The sequence below is a fragment of the Achroia grisella genome, unplaced genomic scaffold, assembly GCF_030625045.1.
Source record: "Achroia grisella isolate CSIRO2021 unplaced genomic scaffold, CSIRO_AGI_Agris_v1 utg558, whole genome shotgun sequence".
Lineage (NCBI taxonomy): Eukaryota > Metazoa > Arthropoda > Insecta > Lepidoptera > Pyralidae > Achroia > Achroia grisella.
This window is the reverse complement of record NW_026712938.1, coordinates 2,280,352-2,302,387: the sequence shown is the minus strand read 5'-3', so window position 1 is coordinate 2,302,387 and position 22,036 is coordinate 2,280,352. Positions and strand designations below refer to the sequence as shown.

Below are 22,036 nucleotides of genomic sequence, written 5' to 3'. Positions count from 1 at the left end.
TGTCTTGTAGTCCTCTACGGCCGTACTTAAATTGAGAAACAAGATCGGATTTTTAAATATTGCAACTTGAAAATAGGTATATATTCGTAATTAGTCAATTTTAGAATGCTATATTCGCTATTTCTGCTTATGTAAGAGTAGATGTTTATTTTGCCTGCGATAGTACTTTTTTATATAATACATTCATGTAAATTTCGTCATGATTAAAGTACTTTTTTTGTGCAGAACAAAATTATGAATTAGTTACTAAATTTTAGTTCTGTCGACAAATCTAATCATGTAATCCATCGAACTTAATCATTCTAATAAAAGTTCCATTTGGAATAAACAAGCACAAGAAAAATGTTAGCAGTGAAAAGTCCTTTAGAACTCGCAAAATTCACGTATTATCATCGAATTCTCGTAATGTTGATAGCATTTCAAACCGACATAATAGGCACTTATACTCCTATAAAATATCCTATTATGATCTCTAGTACCAAATTATACTTTTGCATTTCCAATATGCATTTAACAACGTACCCTTTCAAAATATTTTCATGAAAACATCCTTGAAATGACCCTCTACTCACACAATCACATCATAGCAAAGGGTGCCACAAAAAGGGCCATTACCGAGAGTAAAGCGCAATGACTTGAATTAGTTATTGAGTTGATTATACCTCCCCTCTGGCCACTCTATCATTATCGTTTCACTCGATGCACGTGCCGATGTACAACCCTCATGCTCGTCAAGGTCGATAATCATGACTCTTTTGTTCCTCATTGTTCTTAAAAGGTCTTTCGAAAGACCCCGTTTTTGTCTCTTGACATTAAATAAATATCATTACCTAAAATAGTTTCTTTTTTGAAGTTGTTTTCTTTTCTACCTTTACGGTAAACCACAACTAAACAGTAATTTAACCTCGGCTAAACGGATTTTAAATAAAAAATGAAGATAGATTGTAATTATTCTCACATCACGACATATTTTTACGAAGATATATAATATAATTAATTAATTCAAAATATACGCGCATATAAAAGGTACGCACCAAAATCGAAAAACACAAAATAATTCTAGCCCAGAACCATTTTGATCGCGTCAAACTTTTAAACAAAATAAAACAGTACAGAATTCTATTGGTTTAGATGCTATGATGCAACAGATAGACAAACAGACGCGTCAAACTTATAAGATCCCTATTTTTGGGACATGGATTAAAAAAGCATTCGATATCGCGGAGAAAGCTGGTAAGAAACATAGTCCCCAAAGCCCACCATCCATAGGATCGATTGTGGTTTAATTACAAATTCTGCTTTGAACTGTTATGCCACAGCTGGATCAGTTTGTCCACCCACTCCCGCGTCCCCGGGGAAATAACTTGCCCACTTATCTCTTAAACCGATGTGAGAAAATATATCACTATTCGCAGAACAATAGCCTCTTTTGTTAGATGAATGAACATTTGTGAGACAATATTGTATCTTCTATTTTATAAGCTCTTTGATAGGACTTTTTTCTTAATATAATTGTATTTTTCTGTTACGACCTAAAGGCGAACCACTTCTATTATTAATTTTATCCATTAGTTAATATTTATAGTACTTGTATATGTATGTATGTACTGAAATTTAATCTTTATATGAGCACTATAGTATACAATTAGGTACACCTTTTATTTTAATTCTTTCTTCAAAATAAATCTAAATTCGTAAAATATATTATAGATAGGTTGATATAACTTTAGGTGGATACGTATTTTCTTATTCACGCCCATGGATTCCTTTGTATTCTTAACGTAAGCGGCAAATGAGGAAACTTTTGTGATCCGTTTATTTATACTAGGGTTTATTTTGGATGGTTCGAATTCTTGAGGGAAAGTTGAAAGTAGCCCGACTGGGAAATCTCTTCTTACAAGCTCATCATGTTGTACAAATTGAAATTTTTGTTCAATTTTAGTCCCACCTACGCTCATGAATTTGTAAGTAGGCAATTTTGATCCACGAAATAATGGAAGACGTTAGTAACAAAAATTTATTTCACAGAGCATAGCATTCGAGATAAAGTTAAATAAAGATAGCTCCGTCCTTGAGATCTTTATGCCTATGAAAAAAAAAAGACAAGAAATTTTAGGTATTTATGAGATATTAAGAGTTCAACAACTACTTTTGTTTCTTGATGAACATGGTACTATAATTTTTTTTTAATTAAATAATATTTTGACTTTCATATTCTTAGTCTAAGTTTACATATTGTGTTTAAGCCATGAAGCCAATTAATTTTCGTACAATATATATCGCAATATTAATAAAGATGAATCAATGTCGCATTATTATATAATGCTATAAGGACATAACTAAGTATAACGAACTGCGAGAGCAATAGGTTCCCTGATGAACCTCACTGACAAGTTTCAACTACTTTCAATGGTCACGTATTTCCGTTCTCACTAGGGACAAACTTACTGATAACTAGACAATTGTGGACTCTATTGTTATAATGGGCTTCATAGAAGTTTTTCAGAAATGTTGTGTATATAGTATATTATATTTGAAAAGAATACTTACAACAACTGACACAATTTTCTGTTCTTATGAATATACGAGGTATATTTCCCTCATAGATATACTCGGGCTTGGCCGGATTCTACCTGTACTTCGTAGTTATATTTCTTGAACTCTTTAAAAGAATATTTTATTTCAAAGCAAAGAGAATATTTTTCTAAAATAGTGTTTAAAAACCTTTTTAGCTAGTATTGAAAAATAAACATCTGGGGAAAAATAATATTAAATATTAGTATAACAAACATAAAAGCACTTGGATTTTTATGGATATTTCATTTTATAATCACATTCTGTCTGTGTTGATCTCACTAAATTAAGTCAATATAAAATATTGCATGTTTGGCCGCGACCCCTGCACCGTTGGATGCGCAGACGCAGCGCATTGCGATGCGTAGAGTGAGATGAAAGCTGGCGCCGACCACTTATCGACTCCTGCACTCGTTCCGATTATGCGCTCGCTGTCAACACCCGAAATAGACGTAAACAAAAACACCGTGAAGTTATCCAAAATAAATGACGACTGTTATATAACGCGAAAGAAAACATACGTATACTAAGTGATAATAATCAATTCACACTCTCCATAACTTTAAATAATATTCCAAGAATAAAAAATATAACTTACTCCGAGAGCTGAGAAAGTATAGTTACAAAATGTCAATACATTTTAACCACCAAAACTTGAGAAACTGTATACCATAAAGACCCGTTCATAACGATGAAATCTAAAGAATTAAAAGGATATAATGACTGACTCAAATATTATAATGATTAGTGTTTTAGTTTGTGTATAGCAGGTTAATATCGCTAAAGACACAGCTATTGATTTGACTACATTTATACTATATACTTACCAAAATATAATTTTGACACAAGAGAACAAGTACTAGTATTTTATGTCATATAATAAAATCGTGTATAAATATCTAATAGTTAAGTAATTGACATGACAGAAACTACGAATCACATAGTAGTATATTGAACAGATGTTATGAGATTTCCTATACTCAAAACTACTTACTCACGGAAACACAACAAAGAAAAATGGACCAGGTGCAGACTACATCCGTTTCTTCAAACAAAAAAAAACAAATGCACAGAAAGAAGTTTGGTACTTATCGTAAGCCGAGTCCCATTTTGAACAAGGCCAACATAAAGTTATGATTTACTAGCTGATCCGGAAAATATTGTTTTGCCATATAAATTAATCGGTTCTCGACCGCCGAGTAGCAAGTAAAGTAAGTTAAAGTACTAATATCGCTAACAAAAATAGGGGTTGTACATTAGGGTTTTATATATTTTTGAATCATAAAAATTTTAAAAACAATATTATCCAGAAATTAATAAAAAATTGTGGTGAACCACCTGAAATTTCAACACAATCGGTCAAGCCGTTTCCGAGGATTTTTGTTACTGTGATACGAGAATTTTATATATCAGAATAAAGCGGTATCAAATGAACTATTATTTAATTTTAAAATTATTACCTGTTTAGTTTCTTAATATACAAGAATTATGTCTATAAATAGTTTAGTCTAAAATAATATTTTTCTATGAATAATTTTGCATAGTTAACAAATAGCTATAAAAAGATTTTAACGCATTAATTTATTAAATACCCACTAAGATGTAAAAAAAAGTTCCAATTTTGTATATAAAATGTCATGATATATAATCTACAAATTCTATTATTTGTTCTATAGTGATTTATTATAATCTTTTTATTGTCTAAAGCCAATCAAAAACAAGTATGGCTACAAGTAAAATATTATAAATGGGAAAGTTTTATGACATGCTATAGAGGCTGTCAGTCGAGATGCGACATAGCGAATTCAATAACCGTAGATTGATGAGGGTACAGTGAAGCTGAATTTTTGTTACAAATTTTTTATTTTTCACAGACAAAACTTTTAGATTTATCATATTCTCTTTGTATAAGGTTCCGCTGCAGAACGTTTGAGAAACTTTTCAATGTCGTTTTCATTCAATAAAAATCACTTAAAACTTTACAAAAGATAATATTAAATTATAAATAGGTCTTACGTCCCATATTAAAAATCGAATATTCAAATTGCTTGAATTTGAATATTCTATTTATCCAACCATGTTACTATATACGAAGGAACATAGAATAGTAAGGAATTTTAAGGTCTTATAACAACATGAACAGTAGTGGGTTGAAAATTTAGGTACTTAAATTAAAGCGTTCATCGCATTGGTCGCCGAAATGATTGCGGTTCTCCTACCTGCATCGAACACCTGTCGCCAGCTGCCATAAATAAACCTGAGAATTTGCCTCTTTGGACGGTACCGATAGATAATTAAGAAATGTTATATTTCAAAGTGTATACTTTTAAATTATACTCATTTTCTGTTAATGATTGTTCAATATTTTATATTATTTTGAGCTATAGCTGCCGAGATAGATATTTTCACGTGCTTTATAAATCTACAGAGGCATTATAGATTACATTGTAGATAATTATAGCTATACTCCAAATGGAATATTTATCCCCTTCGCTTTCATATTTATTATATTGTATTTCGTATTATATATAGATATAGTTAACCGTCCGAATTCTGTAGTCGAATGCATACGGACAGATGTACCATATAACAATGGTACAACTTTGAACAATATAACATCTATAGGTACCCTGAGCTATATTTTTGAAGAGCATTTTGGTACTTTATTACGATATTGTTACTTATCATCCCGGGTATTAGAATGATATTCGTGTCTCTTATTTTTAATTCTAAAGATGAAAGTATACCGGCGCTGTTTGAACCTTTGATGTTAATTTTTATCTGATTATTAATTGTAACTTTATTTCTGTACTTATTGCACATAAAAAAAATTACAATTAGGAATCAGATATAAACTAATATCGACATTTAAGATAACCGCAATTGCTTTTACAAAATGAGATTGAAGCACGCGATAAAATTGCTCTTTTTCTGCGGACCGTCCCATTTGTTCTTAGGAGCACCGGGACGAGGGTCTTTTGGCAGTCTTATAACTTATTTTTCACAAGCCATGATAAATAGAGCGGCATGACAATATTACGGCGGTAAATTTTAGTGAAGAGGAGTAATAACGGACTAGGGCGTAGTTTACTACGTTTGCTCGCATTTTAGATTAATATGCGCATTTTGTACATTTTACAACATAAGTTGGTAATCTTTATTTTGATTTAGCAGCACATGATTCATAATGCATCTCTCTAGGTAGGTATCTGCTTATTATAGGTATAATATACATATATGTAGTACAAATGAAGAATATTAAATATTTCGGAGGTCCCAGCCAATAGATAGCTGCCACAAAAATACCAATAGGTATTTTTAATATTTTTTTTAATATTAATAATAATTTATTTGTATATACCATCAAAATTGCAACATTTAAAACGAACAATATGTAGATACCTATTGAAGTTAATTCTAGGTAATCAAATGACAGAAAGTTGCATAATACAATATGCGAACCATGATAACTTAAACTAGATATTACACCTGTGCTATAGGTATCTGTTTGATAGATATAAGTCGAGTATAATTAATGAATCTAACTATAAAATATGGATACCATTAATAATAAACCTTCATCAGTGTATAGTTTGATGCAGTCGTTAGTCTCATAAACTAGCGTGAACTGTATATTAGGACTCAGTTTCTTCTTTTCTTAGTAATCTTATTAATATTATATTATTATAAATACGAAAGTTTGTGAGTATGAATGGATGTTTGTTACTCTTTCACGCAAGAAATACTGCACGGATTTTAATGAAACTTTACAATCAGAATAAAACATAGGCTATAAAATTTCACGCGTGTGAATCCCCGGACACAACTAATAGGTATACCAAAATACGAAAGGGAAATAATATATTGAGCACAGAATTAAACATTCGTTAATTTATAAACACTCTTGATTGGACGGCGCATTACGATGATTGTGGATCACCTAAAACAACTATTTTCTGTTGTTTAGTAGGGTCAATATGATGAAGAGGTAATTATTTTCATAAAATATCTGCTCTGAAGTTTATTATCTAATTAGAGAATAGACTTCGGAGCTAGGTAAAATTAAGTATTGGAGAAAGTAGTGATAGAATAAATTGATGGAGAAGGTTGAATCGTAAGCTTTATTTTGGTAAAGGAATGTTATTAGTAGGTGAAAAATCAAATCACAATAATTAAACACGATAGTGTCCCGGAGGATCTCATGGAAATCGACACGATCGAGTCACAATTAAAGTTGCTAGTTATAGATTGGATAGTATGATAAAAGCAAATATATTAAAAATTACCTTACCTGTTAACAGTAGCAAAATAAGACGCCGCATGTTTGTATCCTTGTGAATGTTTTCAAAGATTTAAACGGGAGCTGTGTGCGGTGTCATCTCAAGTCCTACACCAAAACTACTAAATGCAATGTTTACGCGTCTCAGCTGATGCTGCCGATTGTATTCGCCAATTAAGCATACACTCGCGCACTGCGGGATCCACCGCACGCTGCAGTGTCAACGGCCACGAGCTTACGAGAAAACTTGACACTCAGCGAAAGCTGTCCTTCGGCTTTAAAACCGCGATTACAGTGGTATTCCAGGGTGTTACTCATTAATGTCGAAAGAGGTCGTGTGCGGAGAATAGTTGACAATTCCGCTCTGTGATGAAAACATCACACATGGCACGATCGAGGACGAAAGCTCTGTCACGAGCGATCACAGCGCACGGCGGCCGACTCGCGAGTTGCGCGTGTGGGCCGGCTAGCGGAGGCGAGGGCGAGCGGAGGCGGCGGGGACCGGCACGCCTGCGCACCGCTCCCGCACCGCGCCACCTCCACCAGTATTGACCGACGACGCCTCCTTCCTACATTTCACATCCTTAACTAGGTACCACCGACTCTCCTTTGAAAAATCCCCTAATTCCTTCCGTAAGATTGAGATAGGCCACGTCTACGGACCATGAAAACGCACCTGGATATTTAAGAGGCACGTTTTTATATAAAATATTAGATCGTCACATATACACGCAGTTGACGAAATATAATAAAATAATGCATCATCTCATAAACAAGCGTCTTGCCTAAGTAAATAGGCATAATATATATATATACGGTTATAAAAGTAGATATAGTAATTCCAACAACAGAAAAACCCTAAGTCTACATAAGTAGGTCAAACTTAATTGTCCTGTAAACCCATGACCTATTTAAGTAGACGTTAGATGAAAATGCCTATTAGATATTACCTTCATTACTACTATACCAGATTGGGTAATAAGAGGCATTCTGAATTGCCGACGTCATTGTCAACGCAAATCTTAACATAGGTACCCACATTTCGCTGGGTCTTTATATTGATGCGCGTAACGCCGCGGCCGTCTCGGATTAATTTGGTTTATTATTCCATTTACGTTTCGTTTCATTATATCACCCATCAAATTATAAAATGACAATTATTTAAGTTTCCAGATTTGATCGAATTCGCTCATTGAGATCTAGGTAGTAAACCGCTCTATATAAATTTATTAGAAGATTTTTATCGCAAAAATCGTGTGCGTGGGTCTGCGTCTAATTATTTCAGTTGCCAAGCAGCTTGCTTTGTAAGCTGTGTTCCGATTGAAGGATGAGATAGAGCAGTGTAATTAGGATAGATGGTACCTACTTTCACTGCTCTATCTCATCCTTCAACCTTAAGTGTAAATTAGTATACATACACCTAGAGGATAAATGGCATGACATTCTGGAGAACTAAGATCCTCCAGAATGGTAACGCAGCTTATCGTGATGTTCATAGTACTAATGTGTATACCACCCCAGGTGGACCCTCAGCTGGTTTGCAGCTGGTATTTAAAAAATAATCTACACAGATTGTGCCTATATGAAGAAACCTACCTAAAACTATTTCGAATAATACCTAAACAAAAGCGTCCCAAGATCGATGCTGAAAAATACATACAACCCTAAATTTTCACCTTTCTAGCATCAACCCCTATTTTTAATAGCGATTTTAATGTATATAGCAAAACAAAGTTTGCCGGGATAGCTAGTTATATATAGAATACAATGGTTAGGTAGCCCTAATTTTTAAATGGAATGGAATATTTCTCCTACGCTATCACTGACAACCTATCAACAAATTCGCCAGGAATTAATCACTGTAATTGCTATTGGGCGCGCGTAGAAGTGTATCTACTGACGTGATAATTGCCATTGTCAACGAAATAAGTGACAATTAATAAAATTATTCATCCCTTTAGGAATGTCATGGTAAGTATAATACGTTAAATGATGATGACTACTCATAGTACTTTTCTTCAGATCGATTTGTTTGGCTACATAAGTACTTACTTCTATATAGAAAATTAAACCTCAATTCCTTATCAATTTCATACTAATTTCATATAGATTTAAAGAAAATATAACGTTATCTTATAGTTAGCCATCTATAAGAAACCGCAAAGTATGCGGAAAGCATTCCTTCCACTAAATATGCATTATTTGTTAAACATAATTTAGTGTTTACAACAGCAATATATTCTCATTTTGAATAAACAGATTAAGTGTTTAACCGCAAAACTACCAAACAATAAACTCTGTAAACCGGCTGCTTTTCTAAGTTCAGGCAAAATTAAAAGCAGATTATTTGCAATGGCTCCATCTAGCAGATTTATTAAGCACTCTAAAACACAGTCAAAGTGCAGGAAAAAGGAAAGCAGTTGTATTAGCACTATGAAAACTAAACGCCTCATTGTAGATTATAAAAGTTTTCGTTTACAAATATTATAAAATACTTACGTATACGTAGATCGATACTGACTGAATTATTGTAACTGTAAGTGTACTGCATTCGAGGTTACAAAGAAGTGGGCCGACAATACCTCGTGTATGGTTATGATCCCGAAATTATTTATATAATAAAATAATTATAATTATTTATCTTATATCGAAAGTAGTGTAAATAATATCTCACCACAATTGAATCCTCAATGTGCATTGTGTTTTTTAATGGATGACCCAAACCAATACCATAATTAAGCCACCGTGGCAATCTTTAAATACCTATAGTATGAATAAAAAACGTTTTATGGTTGATTTATATATTTTTAACATATTGACTACATATTGACTGTACTATTTATTCTATACTACTATATAACAATATTAAGGTATACTATGTCGCGTTTACACCAATTCTCTCCAATTTTTCTCTTGTCCAAGCTTGTATGAGTTGTCTTCTTATTTCAAAAGCAATAACAGCTGTGGCCATTCCTGTGTTAAGACTGTCGACACCCCGTTGCAGGGGAATGTTCACTCTTAAACCATTCTTTTTTGCTGCGAATCTAAATAGACATTAAACGTATGTATATTATGTTTTAATTTACATCACAGTAAGAGAACATATCTGTATGTTTCAGTTGAGAGAAATTGTTTGAAATGCAAAATAATATGTACTCCAATTCAAATAAATCCCTATAATTACTCAATTATTCATTGTCTAGTGTTAGTTTTGTCACTTGCAAAGGATGGACCTTTGGAAGTGTACATCCCACTTTAAATCTTTACATCCTAGTCAGAAAAGCCCCAAATAAATAAAATTGCAAGGGTAGAAAACTCTGAATATACATTTTTTTTATTAATTGAAGGTATATATCATATTACAAACTATATTAACAATTTCTAGAATCAATTTGGCGAATATTAACATATTGTCGTCCTATAGACGCAGACAAAAGTCTAGCACTGTTTCAAAAAATTATCTTTATGCAAAAATAGAAATATTAATTTTAAATAACTTACATATAACTGTCGTTACTAATTCCTTCAGTTTCCCCACCTATTATTAACGTAATATGTTTTAAAGATGTATATTCAATACCATAATATGGCAACACAGGTATACTCATGCCAACACAGCCTTCATCCATAGAGTCCATTGAATTGTCATGCAAAACCTTTTCATTACTATCAGCAATAAGAACTGAGGTATCTTGCTGTAAATGTTGTGGAATATCTGCCCATTCTACAGAATTGTATACAGGTAGCCTAAAGTGAGCTCCTGCGGCACTTCTTACAACTTTCGGGTCCCAGAGGTCAACACAACCTATAAAAAACCATACATTATTATACAACCAACAGAGTATGAAAATTATAAATAAATATTTCTGTAACACTCACACAGCATCATTAGTCTCATATTATCTCAGACTTATTTTGCACATTAAGACAGACATCATCAAAACTTGTACTATACTAATTATATAATCAACTATATTTTATTAAATTATTATTTTAATTTGTTATATATGCTTAAACAGATATATATTGAATTCACAATTGAAATTCACCCATTTCAATCCCATTGGAAAATAAAATAGTTGAAAAACCTCCAGAGCAACGATGACTTTGTGAAGGTTTCATTAATAATTCAAGACTAAGGAGATATTTCTTGTAGAAGTACATATATGTGTACTTCTTCAACTACTGTGACATGCCTACCATCTATAAATGTAAATAGATGTGTGGGTGTGTGTTCCACTATTTGCCAGCCACAACCAATATCTGTAGAATAACATAAATGCAAACACTTACCCTTTGTCAATACAACCTTTTCACATCCAGCACCTACAGCCACCCTTAATATAGCACCTAAGTTCCCTGGCACTCGTATATTGTCACAAATAAACTGAAGAGGTAAAGGTCTAGATAAACTTCGTACATTGTCTGGTGATGGTATTTCAAATACACCTGAAATTTATATCATGTTTAAGATGAAATATATATAATATTTAAGTTTACCTGAATGAATTAATTTTAATTTTGGTTTTAGTAAAACAAACATATAATCAAGACTGTTATCACAAATGGGGTACTCAGGTAGCATTATCAACTATGACACAACATTTTTGGGCTACTAACTACTAGGGCACAACATTTTCAAGAATAAATTAATACATCTTAAGGGGAGAAATCAGTTTAGACTGATAAAAAATAGATTTTTTTATTGCATAAATTGTTAGTATAGCTAGTATGTGGTCAAAATTTTAAAGCAAAATTCGCATTATTCCCAATGTTATGAGGACTTAAGTGACCGCCCGTCGGTCCGGAGTGGAAGCGTACAGTAGTTAGAACGGAGCGTTCACTCAGGGGCCCTTTTTCGTTTACCTGCCTCAAGAGGAGATGCAAGCCCGAAATGACGCGTAACAACTAGAAGAGGGATGGTGCTAAAATAGCTGATTAACCGGTGAGAATTTTATATAATTAATTACTGCCTCGAAACACGTTTTCGCTACTTTTTATTTCAAACGCGTTTTCCTCGAAAGGACTTCTTTTTAACTTATGGGCATTCTAGCTTGAAAAGTTATTGATTGTATGGTTATTAAAAATATATTTTTTTATGAAAAAAATGTGGAAAAATATGGTAAAAAAACATAAGATTGTCTTGAAGACAATGTTATGTTTTACATTTACACCTTTAAAAAATGCATTTTTTAATGTTTTTAACACATTAATTTTCATATTCTTAGGTAATGTGTTGCTAACGAAAAAAAAAGTTGTGATGATTACAGATGAAAATTGCGTCCACATGAATGCAATTTCCAGCAGAAATAACTTGAAAAAATTCTGAAGTCTACTTCAAAACACGAAACTTCCAAATTTACAAAAAAATCTGTTTATTCTTTCCCTATGTAAAAAATTCACGAAAAACAACAAAATCTCGGCCTCCTAACTGGTCTCCCCCCTTAAAACCAACTACTTCCAACCTATTTCCTATTTGCAATAAATCGCCTGTTATATGGTGGCATGATTTTTAATTATATTTGTTAGCTACTAATATTATTAAAAACAATGTATTGATTACAGGATAATCATCACAATTTTACAATAAAATTTTTATAACTTCCAACTTATGATACATTACCTAACATTCCTGGAGAAGTTTCTACATCTGACCATAATGTAATTTGTTTATATGGCATTTTATAAAATTTTACACCCTTTGATGGCAGAAATGGGAGCAGATTATTCAAATCTTCTTTACGGCTAAACATAACATACTTTAAATTGCATTTAGCCTCCAATCCATCTACAATCAACCGCCACCCTTCCACTAATACCTGTCCTGATGAGTTTCTTGCTTTTTTTGATTTCAAATTTACTAAAAGATTACTGTAAATAAAATAAATATACACATACATAAGTTAGAAAGAGTATAGTTTTATTTCCTGAAATAAAAATAACAACTAAATTGGGTCACTAATTTACTTTTGTTATATCTGTACATCTATACATATAAATAAAATTGGAGTGTCTGTTTGTAATATTGAAATAACTGTACTACATGCATATATGAATATAAATACGATATATACACCAAAATAACATTTTACATTTTTTGTCTGTCCATCTGTCTGTCTGTTTGTTCTGGCTAATCTCTGAAATGGTTGGACCGATTTTTACAGGACTTTTTTAGGCAGGTAGCTTATGTAATAAAGAGTAACTTGGCTCCTTTTATTTTAGAAAAATGATTTTATTTTAGGAGAATAAAATAAAACTCCATGCGGACGAAGTCATGGGAACAGCTAGTATATGAATATGGAGAGAGTGTGGTTCATAATATGGCAGAAAGGAAAACTTCAAGCAGTTTGTGGGACTTGTAACCCGTATGTAGGTTTAAGGGGCCACTTGCCAACATATGTTGACACTAACATTCTCCGCTCATGTTTATCCCTAAATATCATATGGACAGAAAAGAGATAGATGGACTAGGTGATTTATGAAATTACTTCATCAGAGATGAATATAAGAGAAAAACATACTATGACAACCTCAAATGATATGGGATATGGAAAATGAGATGATAATAGGTCATTCACTTACTCCTATAGCTGAAAATGAACTTTCAGATCAAAAATATTACTACAAAACAAAGAGGTCCCATAACAAAATAATTCATTACTATAGCACTTTGTTAGACTGGCACAATATTTATTTAATTTTAATGAAGCAGTTGCTGCAATATTTAAATTAGTTTTGTGCATAATAAATAATCATGACTGGTACAATACAACTTAGTTTGGCAAACTAGTTTGTTCGCTTTCAACTTGAATCAGAAATAGGCAGTAGGCTGGTCAACCTAGGCCAGGCTTTTTGCAAAGTAGTTTATTTAGTTTTTCTTTCAAAGCCCTCTTCCACTAGTTAAACTAGACAAGGCTAGTGTCATAGACATTCCTGGAGTATGAATGGATCATAAAAATCACTTCCTTTAATATTCTGATGACTTTTAGTTCAGAATTTTTTTCTGTGGTACAGTATTTTACTAATTCAATGAAAAAACTATATGTTATAGTTATATAAATATTCACCTTATCCTACCATCATTCTCTTTTACTTTCTCAAAAATAATTTCATTATTATCATCAAATACTTTACATTGACTTAGATGAAAAGCCCTCTTTTTTAATTTATCTTCACGATTTTTTTTTATTTTATCCGATTTTTCGATATTATTAATCTTCGATGACACTTCAAGAGTTTTTTTGTTTATTTTAGTGGAGTCCACTTCTCTTTCTTTAGGTTTATTTAAAATTTCAGGATCTATATCAATGACCTTCTCTTTTTTCAAATTAACCTTTGATTTGGATTCAAACGGTAACATAATTTTACCAGGATCCCTATGCATCCATCTTCCATATAACCTCGAAGAACTATCTATGGAAGTTAATTGCTTACAATGTAATATTTGTGATAACGCGCGCCCAATAATTTTTGACATCGTGTATTAACAAGTAATCGTATTTGTACAAAATCTAATAATTCAGTAATAATTAAAAAAATATATAAAAACCGATAAAACAATAAGCACGTCCACACAGAGAATGTCAACAAAATAACAGATAAAAAATAGCAGATAAGTAAAAAAATCATATGTTGCTCTTAGGTTGTCAAAGACAGTTTAACAATTTATGGAAGTAGTAAAGATCATTTCAGCTAGTCTAGTTTACCAAACGAAATTGCGTCCAATCGTTAGCAGTGTAGACAGAGAAAGTGTAATAAATAATATAAACGTAGTGTATTAATAGTCTATGGTTCAAGCAAGTAATCACTATATAGTGATTACTTGCTCAGTATATTAACAGTACCAACCAATTAACAAAAATAAGTTCGATAGCTAGGGATGTTAGAGAATAAAATATATAGAGTTCGATGTATTCGATATATAGATATATAATTTTAATCTATATATAATTATAAATCTATTTCCGAAAAGGTAGTTTCTGATTTGATGATTTCATGTAATTTTGCAAATAACGTTTTCTTTCTCTATTGGGTATCAAGTTCTATCTGGTTTCGTATAATTTTAGTTTTTACAATCCATGGTTGGGCATAATAAATAAAAATCTAAAAGTGATTTCGACTTGTATTTATTATGCCGATGTTATATAATTTAAGATTGATGTACTCATTTTGTCGAAGATTTTATATCGATGTAAAAACACTCATGGTTGTGGACTAAACTCGACATTTTATAAATCGATGTTTATCGACATAACCATGCAAGCCAGGCCAGGCAACCATCATTGAATTAACCAACCACGAATCTTATCACTCCGTCAGCTGGAAATTTTGTGAATGCGTAATAAAATAGTGTTTATTTATAAATCTACACATAGTTATCAAAATGGCAACAGGAGTAAAACCTCGTGATGAAGAATCACAACTTACTAGATCGGATCTTGAGGCAATACAGGACGCAATGAAGAATAAGAAATTTCGAGAACTGCTAACCGAATACTGCGAGGAAGTACGTGACCCGGCGAACCGAGCGTTGTATCAGAAAGAAATGACCCAACTTGAAAAGGAACGTGGCTACGATGTCACTTTCATCAATCCAAAAGGAGGTTATGTTATCAAAACTAGCGTCGCTGGCGACAGGAAAGCATTTATCAATATCTGCAGCAACGAAAATGTCGATAAGCCGTCATGTAGTGTTCAAGAAATAAATGGAAAAAAAGGTATGAACTGGTTATTGCCGTACTCATTAATACCTCCGAGAGAAGATTACAATAGTAAAAAAGAGCGTTGTGTTATTTATGATGTGGTCTTCCATCCCGATACCTTGCGCATGGCGGAGGTTAACAAACGGTTTCGTGAATTAGTAAACAAGACCGCATTCGACGGTTTACAAAATACATACAATATTCATTTGGACAGTAATAATTTACGTTTTCCCAAGTCTCATTACAAAGGAATGATGACACCTGCTGTAATTAGGAAAGAGGACCCCAATTATGAACCACCAGTTGATCACGAATCTGATAATTTATCACCGGAAGTTTTAGAAAAACTTTACCCCCAGCATATCTATAATGAAAAAAATGATAAACCTGTAGAATCGTCATCACAACAACAGAAAAGACAAGGTAGGAAAGGTAAGGAAGAATTTACACACTCTACTGAAAATGGATACTCCATCCCAAAATATGTTATAAAGCAACAAAAGAATGTTGACCTTCAAGAGTTTACTTATCACAAAGACAGTAAAAAATATTTTGCAATTCCCAGTCACATAGTTATTGAAGTGAATCTACCTATGCTCTCATCAACTAGAGATTGTACTTTGGATGTAAAGGAGAAATCTTTGAGTCTAATATCAGAAAAACCAGCTAAGTATAAACTAAATCTCACTCTACCATACCTTGTGAATGATGAGTGTGGTAATGCTAAGTTTGATAAATCAAAGCGCATGCTTATAGTGACATTACCAGTTATAAAAAAGAATGACAATAATTATATAAATTCATTAAAAGTAGACAGTGGAGTTGAAAGTGAAGAAAACTCCTGTTCACAAAGTGATGAGGATTGCATTGAGGGCTTGGTTGCTGAGTTACCATCACCTGTTGCATCTCCTTTAGTGAAGAATTGTGATCACCCTAATGCAAGACCTATGGAGGATCCATTCTTAGTGTCTTCTCTTAAATATACATTACCATCCTACACACACAATGTTATGGATGACATTGTAGCATTTACTTTCCATGTAAAAAACACTGACCCTGATTCAGTAAAAGTAAAAAATGATGCCAACAAAATTTTCATAACATTTACATCAATAGGGTCAGGTTTTGTTCCAATACATTATGCAGCAATTATTATATTTGATGACCAAATTAAGTTTGAAAATGTGAATGGAGAAGCATGGGATAATAATGTTATCTTACAGTTGGAAGTTGCAGGTGATTTACCTCAGAAGTTTAAAATTGGTTTAAGTGAAGAATCATTTACCAGTGAATATTTTGATATGTCTCAGGTGAGTAGGACTTCTAAACCTACATTTATTAGTGAAACAAAACAGCATCAGGTAGAAGATACAACCCCTGTTGTTGAAGTGACAAATTTAGGTACAGAAACTAATATTGTAGTTTCTTCAAGCAATATTGATTACAATGATGATAATTTAGAAAGTCCAACCATAAAAGATGAAGATATCATGTGGACAGAGACTGAGAATGATAGTGGAGCAAAAAGTATACTCCGAAAACCAATATCTATGATAAGAAGTTACTCTGAGTCAAGTATGGGAGATGTTGCATCATCTATGGATTACATAAGTTCAGACTGCATACCAGAGGAATCTAGTTTAAAAAAGACTGTTAGATTTAATGATGTCATTGCAAGACAATTCTACAGGTGAGGTGTTGTAGTGATCTAGACTTTTATATATTAAACTGTTCATAAATTTACAACACTTACATTATTTGTTTTGAATATTTATCATTAGATTAGACAGATATCAAATATTTAGATTTATAATTAATATATAAATATTAATACATACTATTTTAATTACTTAATTATGTTTATCATATTAGATCAGATGATAAATCTCCTGACTGATCTGATGCAAACAATAAGAAATATTATGTAATTTTGTATGTTGCCTATGTTCCTAGAATATCAACTAAAAAAATGTTTATATTTATAGATAATGAAAAGACATTAGGGTTCTATTCTTAAAAATATATTTTATATTCAACTAGCTACTCGCCCCAGCTTCGCCCGGGTGTACATGTATTATACATATAAACCTTCCTCTTGAATCACTCTATCTATTTAAAAAAGCCACTTCAAAATCCATTGCATAGTTGTAATGATGTGCAATGAATTCCCTAAATTTATCTAAAATTATTATTTTATTTTTCTATTTAATATTTTTTCAGATATAATTCCTCCATAGAAGGCCAAAAAAAGAAAAATCAAAGAAGGAAAAGCAAAAAGCGGAATCAAGATCGTCGTAAGAGTGAAAGTGAGGCTGAGGATGATGTTACCAACACAAATATGGTATAAATTACTTAGAACTGCTACTAAGTAACTGAACATACACACATTTCATGGTAGTCAGAGAAAGCCAAATGTTCATAGATCTCTAATTGATTTTCTCTTGCTTCATTCACTTTTTATTTGTGATGCATAAACTCCTATTTCGATGGACTCATGACTACTCTCTCAGTAGTACTAAGTATCATTTTAAAATATCTTACATGTTCTATACTTTATTGTTTGCAATAATAATTATTCATATTAGAGTTTCAAATATTTATATAATTCTTTTTACTTTGTGAATTGTTGCCATTTGATAGTTTGTATTCAGACAAGTTCTTAAAAATGTAATACTGAACAACAATAATGTAAAAGAGCAACAGGCAAAATATAATTTACGCCATCTTATTGGATTTGCTATCTGAATAATTTATAGAATAAAATAATAACTATTAGAAACCGCCAGTTTTAAATTAATTTGAATATCTCAAAAAATCTAACCAAATATTGTATTTATATTAAAAAATATAATTAAAGTTTTAATTCATAATAAAAAAAATATAAGATAGTTACAGTTCATAAACTTAATCTAATCTGAGTACCTCATATGCTTATGTGTGTTGTTTTTTCAATGTATATTTGTGTAAAAAAAATACAAGAGCAAAATGCAGTATCAGAATCCAGATGTTATAATAAATGTTCCAATATGTAATATATATGTAAAATAACTCTACATTAGGTTTGTAACTGCATGGACGAACTTGAGTTGACATATTGTTAATTTGTTACTAGCCGCATTTAAAAGTGATGAATAGTTTTCATAATAATTCAGTACTAGACCACAATTTCCTGGATGCATAATTCTATTTCTCAATAATTATTATTTTGTTATAGACTTCAAAACCAAGGTTGAAATCTGCTCTCAAACAAAGACATGACAGTGGGCTGGCGGATACTTCAGATGCTGAAGCAGATTATAAATCGACGCCAATGGATTCACCTAGTTCCCCATCGATTTTCAATTTTTCCAATGGTGATAAATATAACTCAAATATGTATGACGATGACTCCAAAAATAATACACCTGACGAGAAAATTAAGTCAGTTTTAAACATAGATTATAAAGCAAAAGCACCTTCAGAACCTACAATATGGGAGTCGTCAAGTGAATCCACAAAAATACCAAAAAGACCAGAAAAATCCCAACTATTTAATAATGTAACCTGTGATAACATCAAGCATAATACCGATCTATATAACCCAGATAATTTGAATAAAGGACAGTACCTAGAGGTGGCATTTAAAAATGATCTTATATTTGATTTGGATATGTGAGGTTTGCCATGTATCTTGTTGTTGAAATCTTTAAAGAAAATATATATTATTGAAATAATTTGACTATATAGAAGTAAAAGTAGAATTCGAAATTTATCATTATTTACAGTTCCTTTGCATTGTGAAGATAATTAAGAATTGTTTGTTGGATGTGTTAGTTTATGGCAATGGTTTATAAATATTAATGTTCGGGCTCGAATATATATTGAATAGGATAGTTAGACTATATTAAAGTCAGGATTGGATTGCCCCAGATCTAGAAAAATAAAAAAAATACCAAATGGAGTGTTTGTTAAATTGAGCATTATATTTGAGGCGACTACAGCCGAGCCTTTGATCCCAGTGTGTTCAACCGTAAATGTCAATTATTATTTTATTCATTAAATACTATTAAGTTGGTAAAATGTTTGCATGAATTTGCCTTTTGGTATTGTTTATTTTATCTATGTTGACATTAAATTAAAAAATAGATTCATATACTTAACTGTAATTGAAATAAAATTAATATTATGCTCATTTTAGACAATATATAGTAGAAAAATGCATTTAATGGTACAAATTAGATACGTAATTTACTGATGTTATGTACGTCAACAATTAGGGATTTAATTCTAAGGAAGAATTTTGAGCCTAAGTTTTAATCGTATTAAGGTATTGCACTACACGATTTAGGATTAAAGTTTACCCATTAAAATATTCAAAAAGTAACTAAGAAGGCTCCTAAATAGGCTCCATTTTCTAATGTAATGTTTTAGTAGGTCACATATATTTGTAACACTTGCAATTTTGTAATCATTTTACACTTACCTACACATTAGTATATTTATATAAAAATAAATATAAGTCCAGTCCATAATTGGTGTAATAAATTTTTGTGCGTTTTACTCATTAAAAATTACATTTATTGTAACAAAACACCAACCAATGAATATTTATGTTACTTACTTAGTTCTGTATCTATTGTCATAAACAATAAATATTCTTTATTGCACTTAAATACATTTATAAGTAAATTAATTACAGCTAATGTTAACAATGCATATTATTTAATACTTTTGGAAATAACTGTGGTGTACGAATAATTTGATTTATGTTTTATGGTACTGAAAGATTGTGATTTTGTGAACGTAGTATAATATACTAGTTTACTGAACAATGGTTTTTTACTACACATTATTAGTAATACAATTCGAATTTAAAAATGTAACCAATCACTTTTACGGGTAATTTTGCTTTCTATCCCTAACAGTTTTCTATAGCTTTAATATATTGAATACCTTGACTATAGAAATTCCTGACATCTTAAATAAAGGTCTCTGAACAATGATGTTATCTAGACAGTGGCCATCTATTGTCATAAATATTATAGAACGTTCAGTCCACAGAGCATCAAGCGATAGCTGTTTTTTGTTTTCTGAGTTCTAAAATATTACCACAATGCGTACTAAAAGGTACTTTGATATAGGTACTAATATCACACGTTATAATAAAATTGTTCCACGAAGGATAAATAATCCTAGTCCTACTATAAAGACTTCCATGTTAATACAAATGTTTGCATCATGCGAGTAATCGAACCGGCAACCATTAGAAGATGTTGAAGGCGGTATATCAGACTACCATGGTTGTCGAACTAAAGAAAACTAGTCAAGTCAAAATAGTACTAATTTCAAGCCTGCATTCATGAAGTTTTCTAGCGTAATTTCCTCCCGCAAAATACAACTGCCAGAGTATTCAGATGTTTTTTGTAGTACCTATGCTGTATGTAATTTAACTGAAAAAAAAAAAACAAACGCACAGGAGCTGTTCTGCATAATTAGTTCACACTAAGTAGGTTAATAGGAATACTGAAAAGGCAAAGCCGCAAGAAATGTTTTTTAAGAAAATTATTTCAACAGTCACAACGGGAGAGGTCACTTGTTCTCGCAACTTACAGAAAAGTAGGTATGTAAATAAGTATTTTCCTTGATCATTACTTTTCTTCGGTCGGAGTTTTAACTTGCAATAGAAAACAACTTTGGTTTTATTTTTATTCTGCGTAATAGCCAAGTAGATATGTATGTATAGATATCTATTAGTGTTCGATTACCCACTCGTGGTCGTTAATTACTTTTTATTGTACCATATACCTATATATTGTCGGTTAAATAGAAAAGCGGCAGTATTCAAAATTTACATTTTTTTTTACATGGCAAGCATGCAAAGTTTTTATTAATTTATTTTTTCTTAAAGTTTTAAATTTACACAGAAGTATTACCTATATTTAATTTTAAAAGTATTTAGGTAATGATTAAGACGGCGTGATTAATTTAATTGACTTATATATATATGAATGAAGTACAATTGCCTCATTTTATATAAGTCAAGCTTCTGAATTTGAAAAATGTCATTTGTCTACTTAATCGACGATATTCACTACGTATAAAACAGTACAATTTAAATTTGTTATCATTAATATTTGTATTATTACAAACAGCAAATACACTTATTTACCTATATCTAATAGTGAAAATATTATGTCGGTCGAATACCTTCCTAATAATGGAAATCAGTTAGATACAGTGCACCAGCAGAAATTCTTTCGAATATGAATAACCAGTATTTGATTTCTGCCCGAATCTACGAGTGTGTAGGTATATATAAAAACAATTTTACAAATAAAATGTTTTTCTATCTAATATACACACAGGAAAATAATTAAATGTAGAGTAATTTATCCCTTCTAACCGATTAAGCTACAGTTATTACGGCGAAGAATGACTTGATACCCAGAAGCCAAAATTACAATTACAAAAAACAAAGTATCTATCGATAATAGATATTACG

At 31.6% G+C, this 22,036-nt stretch overlaps 3 protein-coding genes across 3 annotated transcripts in view; 1 reads left to right on the top strand and 2 right to left on the bottom strand.

Moving 5' to 3' along the window:
• The window catches only part of LOC131848413 (transmembrane protein 132E), an 85,365-nt gene extending 78,071 nt beyond the window's left edge, over nt 1-7,294 (bottom strand). The window contains exon 1 of the mRNA XM_059198255.1: nt 6,866-7,294. Coding sequence (XP_059054238.1) covers nt 6,866-6,896 — 31 coding nt within the window. The 5' untranslated portion in view covers nt 6,897-7,294. The remainder of the gene's footprint in view (nt 1-6,865) is intronic.
• A 2,356-nt stretch (nt 7,295-9,650) lies between these two features.
• Nucleotides 9,651-14,433, bottom strand: LOC131848428 (rRNA methyltransferase 3, mitochondrial). The gene is made up of 5 exons (XM_059198277.1): nt 13,921-14,433; nt 12,477-12,724; nt 11,147-11,302; nt 10,355-10,658; nt 9,651-9,897 (listed from the first exon to the last, which is right to left on the bottom strand). The coding sequence occupies exons 1-5, from the start codon at nt 14,328-14,330 to the stop codon at nt 9,729-9,731; spliced, it is 1,287 nt and encodes a 428-aa protein (XP_059054260.1). The 5' UTR covers nt 14,331-14,433; the 3' UTR covers nt 9,651-9,728.
• A 697-nt stretch (nt 14,434-15,130) lies between these two features.
• Nucleotides 15,131-20,178, top strand: LOC131848418 (protein kintoun). Its single transcript, XM_059198264.1, has 3 exons — nt 15,131-17,245; nt 17,776-17,896; nt 18,770-20,178. Exons 1-3 carry the CDS (start codon nt 15,237-15,239, stop codon nt 19,208-19,210), a joined length of 2,571 nt encoding a protein of 856 aa, XP_059054247.1. The 5' UTR covers nt 15,131-15,236; the 3' UTR covers nt 19,211-20,178.
• The last annotated feature ends 1,858 nt before the right edge of the window (nt 20,179-22,036 follow it).

Coding starts and splice junctions, on each gene's coding strand:
- LOC131848418 (XM_059198264.1), top strand. CDS start 15,237: ATGGCAACAGGAGTAAAACCTCGTGATGAAGAATCACAACTTACTAGA. Junction 17,246..17,775: donor ATTGCAAGACAATTCTACAG/GTGAGGTGTTGT, acceptor ATATTTTTTCAG/ATATAATTCCTCCATAGAAG. Junction 17,897..18,769: donor ATGTTACCAACACAAATATG/GTATAAATTACT, acceptor ATTTTGTTATAG/ACTTCAAAACCAAGGTTGAA.
- LOC131848428 (XM_059198277.1), bottom strand. CDS start 14,330: ATGTCAAAAATTATTGGGCGCGCGTTATCACAAATATTACATTGTAAG. Junction 11,303..12,476: donor AACTTCTCCAGGAATGTTAG/GTAATGTATCAT, acceptor TATAAATTTCAG/GTGTATTTGAAATACCATCA. Junction 9,898..10,354: donor ATTAGTAACGACAGTTATAT/GTAAGTTATTTA, acceptor ATGTCTATTTAG/ATTCGCAGCAAAAAAGAATG.